The sequence below is a fragment of the Pistacia vera genome, unplaced genomic scaffold (assembly GCF_008641045.1).
Source record: "Pistacia vera cultivar Batoury unplaced genomic scaffold, PisVer_v2 Contig140, whole genome shotgun sequence".
NCBI lineage: Eukaryota > Viridiplantae > Streptophyta > Magnoliopsida > Sapindales > Anacardiaceae > Pistacia > Pistacia vera.
This window is the reverse complement of record NW_022195467.1, coordinates 330,723-343,911: the sequence shown is the minus strand read 5'-3', so window position 1 is coordinate 343,911 and position 13,189 is coordinate 330,723. Positions and strand designations below refer to the sequence as shown.

The 13,189-nt window shown below is 35.7% G+C and overlaps 3 protein-coding genes across 6 annotated transcripts; 1 reads left to right on the top strand and 2 right to left on the bottom strand.

The window, feature by feature from the left end:
- Nucleotides 1-12: 12 nt before the first annotated feature.
- On the bottom strand, nt 13-1,184 carry LOC116123228 (transcription factor bHLH30-like). Its single transcript, XM_031409030.1, has 2 exons — nt 721-1,184; nt 13-601 (listed from the first exon to the last, which is right to left on the bottom strand). The coding sequence occupies exons 1-2, from the start codon at nt 961-963 to the stop codon at nt 83-85; spliced, it is 762 nt and encodes a 253-aa protein (XP_031264890.1). The 5' UTR covers nt 964-1,184; the 3' UTR covers nt 13-82.
- A 6,028-nt stretch (nt 1,185-7,212) lies between these two features.
- Nucleotides 7,213-10,499, bottom strand: LOC116123213. Of its 2 annotated transcripts, none has more exons than XM_031409011.1 (8): nt 10,234-10,499; nt 9,314-9,485; nt 9,114-9,205; nt 8,983-9,025; nt 8,813-8,869; nt 8,632-8,686; nt 7,755-7,861; nt 7,213-7,648 (listed from the first exon to the last, which is right to left on the bottom strand). In XM_031409011.1, exons 2-8 carry the CDS (start codon nt 9,458-9,460, stop codon nt 7,520-7,522), a joined length of 630 nt encoding a protein of 209 aa, XP_031264871.1. In that variant the 5' UTR covers nt 9,461-9,485; nt 10,234-10,499; the 3' UTR covers nt 7,213-7,519. The 2 variants fall into 2 exon arrangements, with proteins under 2 accessions (XP_031264871.1, XP_031264872.1); XM_031409012.1 differs by having other exon boundaries at nt 9,314-9,476.
- A 162-nt stretch (nt 10,500-10,661) lies between these two features.
- Nucleotides 10,662-12,634, top strand: LOC116123148 (uncharacterized protein At5g64816-like). 3 transcript variants are annotated; one of them, XM_031408954.1, is made up of 3 exons: nt 10,662-10,769; nt 11,225-11,569; nt 12,219-12,634. In XM_031408954.1, the coding sequence occupies exons 2-3, from the start codon at nt 11,227-11,229 to the stop codon at nt 12,260-12,262; spliced, it is 387 nt and encodes a 128-aa protein (XP_031264814.1). In that variant the 5' UTR covers nt 10,662-10,769; nt 11,225-11,226; the 3' UTR covers nt 12,263-12,634. The 3 variants fall into 3 exon arrangements, with proteins under 3 accessions (XP_031264814.1, XP_031264812.1, XP_031264813.1); XM_031408952.1 differs by having other exon boundaries at nt 12,274-12,633; XM_031408953.1 differs by lacking the exon at nt 12,219-12,634 and having other exon boundaries at nt 11,225-11,746.
- The last annotated feature ends 555 nt before the right edge of the window (nt 12,635-13,189 follow it).

Here is a 13,189-nt window from a genome sequence, read left to right as displayed (position 1 = left end):
CCTCAGTTTCTCTAAAAACCTTTTTTTTTTTTTTTATATATATAATTCGGGCTACTATACAACAATCCACAGAGGACTGAAATCAAACGCCGGTGATTAAAAGCTGATCCTCATCATTCTGGTTTAGCAAACCACCAATACGAGCCCGTTTATTTCCCTCGAAGGTCTGGCCCATTCCATAACTGGAGGAGGCCCGATTCTCCACCACATCTTTCAAAGCCCTTCTCAATAATCCCATCTCCTTATCTCCACAACCATCAATCCATTCCACCACAACAACGCTCTTGGTCCTCCCACCAACCGTCATCATCTCAGCCCGGACTGGCCTGGCCCCAACTGATCCAATGGCCTGGGTTAGATCCTGGTTGAGTCCCGGCCTGTCCTCGCAACATATACTCGCTTTTACAACTCTCCCTTCGTTGTGACAAAAATTCAGGCTCAACTCATCCGACTCCCCCGGAAACGGCCAAGCCTCTTTCTCCGATGATCCGCTGCTGCTGCTACTGCATGAGTTCCCATCCTGTCTTGCCACGTCAGCTGCTTGTCTTCTCAGCTCCTTCACGTGGTGCACCACCTCTGCTAACAACGAAGCCTTGTCCGTCTGTTTCCGTTTCAAAAAGTTGAAAAAAAAAAAAAAAAAAAAAGGAGAATTAATGGCCTTGAAAATTTTACAAAAGCGACAGTGATAAAGGAATTGAAAGAGAAGGAGAAGGTTAATACTTTGATGGTGTTGGGAAGGAGAGTACGGAGGGTGGAGAGATGAGCGTTGATACGCTGCCTACGCCTCCTCTCGGCTTCCTTGTGACTCTTGCATGCTTCCGCTTGTTTCTTCTCAACTTTTGACGCTGAACTCATGACTGAATCTTCACAGTGGGTTAATGTTACCCAGTTGGGTACTTGAACGAACCTAGAGTTTTGATTTGACCAGGTTTCGAATCCAGGGTAGCTCTGAATAGGAAACATCTTCTTGTTGAGAGAATTAGAAACAGAAAAACAAGAAAACAAAGTAATGTTATTGGTGACAGTCGTTTAAGGGAAGCAGAGGGAAAAACGAGAGTGTTAGTGAGATAAAGTGAAGATTGTATAGAATGGAGAGAATAGTAACGAAATACTGAGAGCAGAAGTTGAAGTGGAACTATAGTTAGAAAAGGAAGTGAGATGAGACCTGATAGGAGAGGAGAGAGATTGTGATTTTTTAGTTTTTACTGCTGATGAATGTTAAAAAAGGTTAATATCGTTATACGAGGGCGGACAAGGTAAAAAGTTGAGAAACTAGATGGATCTGTGCAAATAAAAACAGAATTATGGTCAAAACTCATTAATTATTATTCTAACATCCTAAATGGAACTCAATTTATATAACAGATCATTTGGTCTACTCAGGGCCACCCCACCCCATTATCACTTCCCTATAATAAGAGCTATTTAATTTGAGAAAATGCGCACTCGCTTAAGTGAGTCGGTCGTCAAGGAATGGTTAATCCTGTAGCTGTAGTGGGGTGAGTCATAACTCACGACTCACGAGTGCTAATTCCCACCATAAATAGTGGTGGTAGAGATGTAGGTGTAGGTGTGAAAAAGCAAAACGTGGCACCATCATTTTCAAAGCATCACACCAAGGCTTTTACAAACTTACGGCGGCGCCATTCCGTTCCCATAGTTTTTTTTTTTTTTTTTTTTTTCAGCAACTCAAAAGTGTCACTAAATTATCATTATCCAAAATAATATTACATTAATAATTCTCTTTTATACATTTTTTTTCATAATTTTAATGTCATAGTTTATAACAAATCTTATATAAATCATATATGAGTTTCATTAATTAATTACGAATTGATCGAATGTAAATTATTATATTTTAATAAATTATAAGAGAAAATTTGTTAAAAAAAAAAGTTTTCATTAAACGACAACTTCTTTTCTCCGTGGCATTTGATCATTATTTCACTTCAGATTCTTTTAGAACTCTGTTAAGTCAGAAACCGTTTCCACATCACATCTGCCACCATTAAAATAACCTTCAACTCCAACTTCGAGATGAGTGAGTTCAAATTTGATTTTCATAAATATTTTTTTATTTTTCGGTTAAGCATATGTGCCAAGAAATGGGACAATGTGAGAGAAAAATTCCGGGGTAGGACAAGGGGCTGGGTTAAATTAGCACGTGAAAGTGTTGCGGTGGGTGGAACCCCCACTCACAGCTACAATGATAATGGAGGGTCTGATTTGGAGCAGAAGGTAGTGATCAACATCTTATGAGCCGACAACATTAGCAAATAAAAATTCTATGGCTAGCTATGACCATGAATATGATGATGACATTTCCTTTGAAGCAATTGGCATGTCTATAGTCATTGCTCCCTTCCCTTCTGTCTCAGTGATTCAGTCCCACGCTTCGCTTCCACCTGGGCCCCTACTTAGTCTCACTGCTTTTTACAAGACAACCTCTGTCACTGTGAGCAGATAGATAGTACTCAGATACATGTCTTGCCATTTCAGATACTCTTTCTGGTGAATTTTTTCAAATTACTCTATTATTTATTTATTTTTATTAATGCCCCACTGTGTTATAGTAGAATATGAGGATTTCTTTTTTATTTTTTGGGGGCTTCGGGGGGGACAAAATGATATTCTTGGATGAAGAATCGAATTAACTTGAAGGAAAAAGAAGGGAAGACTGACTATATGCCTGTATGGCAGTAAATGACTGGGGACGTATTTTCTTCCTCACCTAAACTTGACTAGTACCGTTCACACTTCCAAGTTTTTGAGATTTCGATTCACCAAGTTACGGAGAATAAGTGACAAAATATCTTCAAATACCTCTTTATATTATTAAAACTCTTTATTATAAAGAGTTTTCATAAAAATAAATTAAAGAATAAGTTTGACTCTCCATATCTAAAAAATTAAATTTTACTCTTTATTCTAATTTAAATTAATAAACTACAAGTTTTTATGTATTTTATTTATTAATTCTCTCTCCTATTAAGTCTTTTTCTTGAAAATAAAGAGTATCTTCATTAAATTTAAAGAATTCATTGGATTTGAATAAAAAATTTATTCTTTATATTTAGAAATCAATGAATATATCATTTATTTATGTGAAATATGTTCTTTAAAATAAAGAACACCAAAGGCTCTTTATATGACTTAAACTTTTTATTATAAAGAGTTTATCCATGAAAATAACTTTTTATTTTTTAAATATAAATTAAAGAGTAAGTTTGACTCTCCATATTTAAATAGTCAAATTTCACTCTTTATCTTAATTTTAATTAATAAATTACAAGTTTTTATATATTTTATTTATGATTTATCTTTCCTATTAATTTTTCTTCTTAAAAAAATATATTATCTCTCATAAAATTTAAAGAGTTTATTAGATTTGAATAAAAATTTTATTTTTTATATTTAAAAATCAATGAAGGTGTTGTTCATCTATATAAATTATCTATATAAAAAATGTACTTTAAAATAAAAAACACATTAAAGATTCTCTAAGCAAAGGTGAAAAGACGACTTGACCAAGGATTCAGACAGGAGCAAAATGGAGGTCCTTTAAAGGCATTGCCTCGCAACAGTAAAAGTATTCTAAAAAGCTGCTTCCAATGCACCGTCATTTATGTACATACAACACCTCTTTTAACACTTTCTCTAAATGTTTGGTTCCATTCTAGCTTATGTGAATTCACTTTAATAACTAGTGGAAAGAGCTGGGAATCCAGCTACAGTCGTAACTACGAAAAGACAGAATCCAGGTAGATAAAATCAGTGGTAAACAGTTCATGGTTTAATTGCTGATGATGCAAAAATATCGTTAAATAATATGTTTGACTTGTGGATAACTAAAGGAAAATATAATTAATAAATGGGTTAATCTCATTGAAGAAGGAAAAGATGTTAGGAAAGAGACAAGACACACAGACGTCCATTTTGCTGGAAAATAGGATAATCAGGAAAAAATTGGGACTGCCTGGCCATAAATCTTTATATATTTTAACCTTGTCCAAAACTTTGCAGTATTTCTCCAACTTTACAGTAAATTCACGACGAAGAGAAAGGAAGAAAAGATAAACGCTAAACAGAGATAAAAAAAATCTTGCTGAAGTTGTTAATCTCATCTCATATATTATATAATTACGGCATTGAATTATATTCCATGAGATTTCGTCAACAGCATTGAATGGATACAAGACTCGGCATCAAAATATGATTTTTGAGTAGTAAGAATTTGCTTTGCAACTACAAAGTAAACTAAGTTGGGTTTACTGAAGAGTCGTAGGGTATTTTGTTGGTTTTTGTTGTTGCCTGTTGCATAGTTTTTCCTGAAAAAGGCTCATTCCTGGAAACAAACAGGCCCGAAATGCCACATCATAAATTACGTAGTTGCTCTGTTTATTATATTTATTATTTAAATTCCAAGGATACTAGACCCTAGAGATGTGTCAGAAAATTATGGAGTGTTATGTTGTGGAAAACTATGATAGCCAACCTAAGCGGAACCAATCAACACAATGATCGGCTAAATAATGATCAAGGCCCTCCTTTTACCCACAACACGTACACCACGCAGCTTCTAACATCATCTAAAGGGTTAGTGAAAATTAAACAACAACATAAATGAGAACATAAATATAATGAAGAACGTACAAAAATGAAGAACAAGAACATAAAGGAAAACAAATATTAAACATGTTAAAGAACATAAATTAAAACTAATGAGATCTTTTGCTATCTATAATATTTCAGAGTATACATCACCCTTGAGGTTGAAGAAAACTTAGAAATATGAAGAAACATGGAAGAAGTATAGTAAAGATGTGTAGAGAAAGTAGGAAGTGTAGAGAAAATATGGAAATGAAGAATGACAGAAATAACAAAAGTGTTTTCAAAGTTTACAACCAAGTTCCTTCTGGAGAAACTGAGCTGAATAGCATGAGAGTGCTGATAATGTGCATTAATTCCTGATGGAGCTGATCAATCCGATTTGGAGTGATCAATTTGTTTTGTAGCTGAGAAACAGCATAGTTGGTTCTGGACTGGAGTCCACCTGATGAGCTATTAAATCCAGTTTTTGTTCAAGTTGGTCATGTTTGGTTTGGGTTAGCATTTTCAGTTTGCCAATTGAGAACGGCTTCAACTTGGGAGAGTTTAGGTGTGGATCCATCAGGTTGTATAGCTTTGGAAGGAACAATTCTTGGTTGTTGAGTGGCAGTTTCCTGAAGAGAAGGAAAATCTGTATCATAATTGAAATGTTGTCCTGTCTTTGAGAGCTCAGGGGATTGGATCATCATAACGGACTGAACAGGGGGAGTACGAGCAAGGGGTGAATGAGGTGGTTTATGTCCTTTTGCAATCCACCATAGAGACTGTTGATAACATGATAAAGGTTGTTTGAAGTAAGATGATTTGGCAGGTTTGGATAGTTTTAAAGGTGATTTGGGCTGAGGTTTCGGAGGGATGTCCCATGAGGGATTACAATTAAGTGGAACCAATCAACACAACGATCGGTCTAAATAATGGTCAAAGCCCTCCTTTTATCCCACACACACGTACACCCACGCAGCTTCTAACATCATCTAAAAGGGCTAGTGAAAATTAAACAACAACATAAATGGAGAACATGTACAAAAATGAGGAACAAGAACATAAAGGAAAACATAAATATTAAACATGTTAAAGAACATAAATTAAAACATATATGAGATTTTTTGCTATCTATAACATTTTCAGAGTATTACATCACCCTTGAGGTTGAAGAAAACTTAGAAATATGAAAGGAACATGGAAGAAGTATAGTAAAGATGTGTTGAAATTAGGAAACAGCGTCATGATGACTGTCCCAGCATTCAAAATTGTCTGTGCTGTCTCGATACAAGCATGTTGATATTTGACAAATCTGGTGTCCAATAAAGCAATTCGAACAGAGACTAGAAGTCCTTTTCTGCCATGATAAGAGAGAGCCTCATCTGATCAGCAAACCCATTAAAATCCAAATTTTCCCAGGCTGTTTCACTTTTCATAAAATTCTTGGTTCTGATCTACCTGGCAAAGACATGGTTCTAGGTTTTGATGTTTATTCTAAACTCAGAAATTGGTAATCCTCCGCACACGCAGAAATTGGAATCAGAAGCTGCTATACCTTCAACTGATGAATCATTTGAAAGTGACTTTGACTCTGACAGTGATACTTCTGATCAACATCCTCATGTTTATCCCCAACTGATGATCCATCAACCTGAATCGTCCAGACCACATGTTGTTTCTGAGGTCGATGATGAGATGCCTGAAGGTGATGATTCCATTCCAGACTCTCCGCCTATGTATCGACAATCTCGTCATACTCCGGCTGAACGTGACTCTTATACAGCTTCAGTAAAGCTCCACAGCTCCACACTTTTACCGTCGATGATCTTCCTCCACACAAATAGAGAACTCGAATGTATGAATTTCAAGCCTGATTACAAGCTGAGATGCTGAAACCTAATGCCCAAGTCTCTACTGTACTTACGCAGTTTACAGCTAGATTTGGAGACAACTAAATGACAATTTGACTTTTTATTGTAATATCTCTCGTAACCATTATAAAAAGTCAAGTATTGTAAGCTTTTGTTTTATCAACAATTGTAGACTACTTANTAATTACTGGCATTGAATTATATTCCATGAGATTTTTCGTCAACGGCATTGAAATGGATACAAGACTCGGCATCAAAATATGATTTTTGAAGTAGCAAGAATTTGCTTATGCAACTACAAAGTAAACTAAGTTGGGTTTACTGAAGCAGTGCGGTAGGGTTATTTTGTTGGTTTTTAGTTGTTGCCTGTTTGCATAGTTTTTTCCTGAAAAAGGCTCCAATTCCTTGGAAACAAACAGGCCCGAAATGCCACGTGATAAATTTACGTAGTTGCTCTGTTTTATTATTTATTTATATATTTTAAATTCTTACAAAGATCCAGTAGATTATTTAATCTTTCTAGCCGATGCAATAAAATTTGTTTATTTTCATCTACGACAAGACAAACTATTCATCGTCCTTTTCAAACTATTAAACGACATGTCCTCCTATTTTAAAATTCGCTTCAAAAAGTTCGCCGATCTGTCTCGGAGCCTAGGCATCTCGTTTTTTATGCAACAGTCATTTTTCATGAGTTACGGTTATGGAAATAGAGCAAGAAATATAATCGTAAATAGTATATTTCCTGATATGGAGAAATCCAAGTTAACAACTAAATGAGAAATGGGATTACACAGTTTGTTACAGTAGCATTCTAGCAGAAAAACTTCCACCAGCAAAAATTGTATAGATATGAAAGTAGAAATGCTTTCATACCTAAACACACACTCAAAAGAAAAATATCGCCTCTCAAGTTAGCCAAACCATTGACGTCAAAGGAAAAAAAAGGTTGAAATTGCACAGCATTTCAATATCTACAACTACAAGGGCGTTAAGCAAGGTAAAGTTTACTGGATATTATGATGACACGACGAGAATACTTCCTGCAATCAAATTTATCACAAGCTCACAGAAATTTGTCCATTTTTACTGAATGGAGACCCAGAAGGTGCAATCAGACCGAGACTTTGCATCACTCTCAGTCTCCGCGCACTTAGCTCATGAGATTTCCTCAATATATTTGTTCCCTGAAAGCATAATCAATCAATACCCCAACTCAAATTTCACAGGGGATGAAGGAAGAAAGAAGCAAGCTTCTTGAAGACATTGGAAAAGAATGGTAAGAATACTCACAGAGTTGGGGCTTTCAAGCTTTTGTTTCTTTAGCACCTGGATTTTCTGAGGGGTCCTGTCTTTTGTATCCTTCTTAGCTCTAGACCTATTTGGTTTCACAACATTTCCTGATCATCGGCAATATATGTATTAGTTATAATTTCTCTGTCATTGTATCTAACTATCCTTTCCTGATGATATGAACCAAGGACTACAGGTATACAGTTTATATTTAAGAACACTGAGTCAACAAGAGATGCAAATGATAAATACAGCACTAAGTTGCATTTTTACTAGCATTTAATGACACGAGAATATCAATAGTAACAAATCCCAGCAGAATTTTAAAGAAACAAAAATAGGATAATCAGGTCAATGTGAATCACAACTCTCCTATCTCCAGATGCCCCCAAAATATTTAAGGACCGACCTGAAATTTCACCAGAAAATTACAATTGACAACCTTCTCCTACCCCAACAAGAAGAGAAAAGTAAGGGGCATGTTAAACCAAGAATATATTCCAAAAGATGGTGTCTTCTAAATTTGGCTCTTCACCATGAAACAGTGCCACACCAATCCTTAGAAAATGAACTGTTTCCCATCCCAAGTTCTCATACAAGTTCAAAGCATCAGGAGAATGGAGAGTTGATACATTTCTACCCCGCCCCAACCCTTTCCAACTCTTTTACCACTGAGGCTAAAGCCTAAGGCATGAGCCTTGGGAAACCACGTATTCACCAGCATTGAGATTTTAAAAATCAGGTAAAACAGAAGGGCCATATAAGGATAAAAATTCGGATTGATGTTCAGTTGATTCAGATCATCCCATATACAAAACAAGGAGTAAAAAGAAAGGAAATAACAAGAAATCATGACCTCATGTGAAAAATTGGTAACCTGTAGATTTGGATTGTTTTCCTTTTGATCTACCAGATTTCATGCGAGAACACTCCTGAGCCAATTCCAGATGAGAGAAGGAATGGTACATTTCAGCATCGAGATTATTTGCTACAAAAGTATAGCAAATATGCAATATACTAACAATCTTCTTGATGATATGTAGAATAAAGATAATTACCTGCTCCAAAGCTTTCTCAAATATTTCACGATGAGAACCATTATTCTGTTCAAGTACCTGAGTGTTCAAAGGACAGTACCATAGGATAAGTGTGTTAAACATAAAAATGTCCAGCCAAAAATAGAACAAATGACTACACCTAAATGATGGTCTGAATAATCAACACTTACTATCTGAAACTCCAAGCGGCTTTTAATAAGATCCACATACAAACTGCAAGCAATACACAAGGCACAATATTTTTTACAACTTAACTAGTGGAGAAAACACAAAACAGTTGATCAGAGAAAAAAGTACTGACTACTCATAGGTTCCATAAAGCCTGACTAGAGCAGCTCCCACTGCTTTATCATCAGGTTTATTGCTTTCACTAACAGTGTTCTCATCAACAACCTAGCACATAATTGAGCAGATAGAACAATTGCAGCTCATTTAGAATCATATACAATTTGATTTTACAAAACAATACCACACAAAAACCAGCAGACAGTATTTATGTACCTGTGCAGGCCACCATGAGTTACTCTGGAGCTTTACCCAAATTATATCCCCTAGCATAACCTCCCTTTCCAACTGCATGGCTGCAACTTTCTTTCCAACTCCACCGCTATCATGGCTTGGACCACCAACAACTTGTTTACCACTCATAGCTTATCTTTGACACCTAAATTATCTAGTTCCAAAAGCAATAAATCAAAACATACTTCAGGCATCACTATCTGCCCGCATCAAATTTAAACAACTGAAAAACCAACCCTCAAAAGATTGTTTTGAAAAAAATAACATTTTTTTTTTCTGAAGGTGATGAGCTCTCATTTCACTGAATTGCACTTCTTTTAAGCAGAAACCAAATTCATGATAAGATTATTACATAAATTTTGTCCCTTTCATTTAATATTACGCTTTAGAAAAATGATAATTTACTCTATCTAGTAAATCTATTGCTCTTCTTCTACTGCACAATAATGACAGTTCAAATCTGATCATTTCATGCGCCAGAAAAGAGATGAGACACAGTAGGCTGAATCACTAATATTTCCTATCTAAAGTGAGGACTGAAAATATATAATAAATTAAACTAACCCACATAAAATGGTCAGACTTTTTCTTTTCTAGAAAATAAAACTAAGCAACAAACAAATAGTCCCAGAGCCACAACTGGATTTATATGTGCAAATGAGATACCAATTTATTCTACTTTTGGCCACTACGAAATTGAAAATTTTCCATGGATCATGCTAGCAAAGCAAGATAGTTTCTAAGCTTAGAGCAGGCTTTCGAAGATGAAAATTCGAGTTTCTTCTTTGCTTCCATAACATTTTCTCAACAATTAAGCAGTACAAACATTTCAAGAACCATAAAATTTAAAGGAGAAAAAACTAAAATAAAATGAAAGAAGGATCAGTATAGAGGGTGCTTACAGCTTTGGAACGAAAGAGAGAGCAAAATGCGGGTCCAGCAGAGAAGAGAATAGCTATGACGCCAGACCCAGATGCCTGTAAAGAACTAAAAATGAATACAGAGTGGGAGAAATTAATTTTAATAAATATGAACAAATGGGCAACGCCTTGAACCAAGGAATATCCACCTATCCAAGCTGCAGCAGCTTTTTTTTTTTTTTTTTTTTTAAATTTTGATGGGTTGCTGTGTCAGATAATTCTCTTTTCTTTTATTATAAAAGGAGGATCTTCTGCCTTTTTAACACCCTTCTAATCTTTGTTTGTTGATTCATTATCATTACCGGTCGTACTGTTCAAGTAATCAAGTGTAGGGTCAAAACAGTCAATCCTTTAAATCACAGCTAACGTGCGCCGCAGTGCACAATATCATCTGTTGAGTTCAGTTAGTACTTATAGTAGAGTAAAAATTACTCCGTCAAATATATATTTTCACTCCCCAAAACCCTTTTAGCCCCCACATTTAAACCCTCTCCCTGTCTCTCGATCGAGAATTGCAGGTTAGGGCTTTTCTTGCTTTTTCATTTGTTTTGTTCTTTGGTGATGGAATCTTGAAGAGAAAATAATTTTGATTTTTCTTAGAAGACTCGCTATGATACTAGTTTCTTATTGTGAATTCTAATTGATTTTGATGTTTAATTGAACAAAGTTATATACCCAGTAAATGGATGTATGTTCATTTATTGTTTTGGAAATTAAGTTATTGTTTTTCTTTTTTTAAGCATAATTGGAAGCTTTAGGTGTTTTCATTTCTGCATAAATAAAATTCCAATTCTTCAATTTCATTGATAAATAAGTTCATGGTCTCCGGCGATATTTATGTTCTTGGAAGTCTAATTAGAAAGCTCGCTAGCAGAGCACAATCTTTAAGTGTTTTATATCATTTTTAAGCAAAGATTGGATTCAAAAAGTTCTCATTTACGCGGGCTTTCCTCTAAGCTTGTGCTTTCAACAGGCATGGTAGATCCATGGTGGTCTCTGTTGGGTGCAGCAATACCTGCTGTAATTGTAGGGCAGGCTATGAGGATGAAGAAAAGGAGAGCAGAAGAGCAGAGGCTGAAGAGCGCAAGAGGGCGAGAGAAGAGCTCTGATGATATCTTTGTTTGCGAGAGAGTGTGCACTTCAAAGAGAATGCTAAAGAAGGTTGGTGCACTGTCGAAAGACCCAACAGTTGATACTTGTGTAACTGTTTGTGGTGTTTCTGAGCTTGATGCTTGTGCTGATGCGTGTGCAAGAACTGTTTGTGTTAATCAACACCAAGTCCCCAATTGGAACGATATCTGTCTTAAGAAGTGCCAAAGTGAGTGTCTTAGGTTATCGAATTCCTCTGTTATGTCATCATAAGTTTGCTTATTATTATCTGGCTTGGATTCATAAACAGTTTCTTGTAATATGCAATGCCCTAGTGAATTGATGATACACCTGTTTTTCCCTGGTTCAGATTATTCTTTCTATTTAAATTGCCTTATTGTGGTCAGATGTTGAATATGGATCATGCCATTAATTTTCCAATTTGGTTCTTGACATTTTTTCTTCTTACTTAGGATATTTAAAAGTCTCTTTATGATGATCAAAGTAATTGTTTTTATCTCCTTATTGGTTTCCTCTTTTGTGTCTGGTGCTAATAAATTGTTAGAATATAAGTGATGCCTTTTATTTAGTCTCAGATATAGGAATCAACATCCTACCACTAACCCACTAGCCTAAAAGGGTTCAAATTGTAGGAAGCTAGAGTTGGGAAATGATACTACTATATCCCACTCTATTTTCACTTCCAATCAAAACAATGTGTAGTGGATGTTCTAAGGATTGCCGTCTTCTTCAATGAACTGAACCGGTCAGACATTGCTTGACATTGGATAAGAATTGAGTAGTTTCTGAATGTGTTACATATGCAATAACAGTAATAACTCATCTTGGGCACACATTCATTTTAGATTTATTTGCAGTCTCTCTACAATTCAGTCATTTACATAAATTGGTGTGTGGGTGATTGGGATGAAGCTTTAATGGATAAACTGGAGCTTGTGGACGGCTTGGATCCTAATGGGTGAAACAGGATTCTCCAATAGATCTGAAGTTTGGTGGCTTTGGTATGTGCTTGATCGTGGTGGATTACCAGGGAGGTTAGAGCTTTGCCCAGACCGAAGGGGAGGTGAAGTAGGCTGTAGGCACAGGTGAGATATTTTCTGGTACAAACTTCAAAGATATTTTCTGTTGCAATTGGATTTGCAGGCTAATTTGGTTCCCTGCAGTGCCAATGAGTAGCATTGTTGTGTTTTTACAAAGTAAATGTTTTGCCACATCATCGCAATTTATAATCAGCCTCATCAGTCGTTGCATGGGGACATGTACATCTATGTTGAAGTCTAAGTCCTTAATGCTTCGGGGTACTCTCTATTTGAATTACCCTAGTTTCTAGATTTAATAGTTTCCGTAAAAGGAGGGGGAGGCTTAAAAACAATAAGCAATTACAAATTTACAACTGTTGTAATCTCATAATAAGAGATAAGAATTATTCTGATTTAGGCTCTGGGGCCTGAAGCAAATAGAGATATGATTTCAGTGACATTTTCATAACTTGGGTAATCGCCAAGCAAAACCAAACGACAGCATTGAAACAGGATATCCAACATTATTTTCAAATGCAAGCTAAAGGGAGTATGACAACATATTGGCATATTGCTGAAGATTTATTGCATATACACAATTACGGTAATATTTTGCTTAATGGAGGTAAAGAGCAGAAGTGAGAATGGAGAGGGGAGAGGCCCAGCTTTGCCATTGCCTCATAAATATATCCATGCAGTTTCTTGGCCATTAAAACCTTGTCCATAAGGAAGACGATTATCCGCATAACTCTTATCTTTTCTGAGTATATTTGTAAAGAAATCTACTTGTATTTTCAAATTTTAGGTAC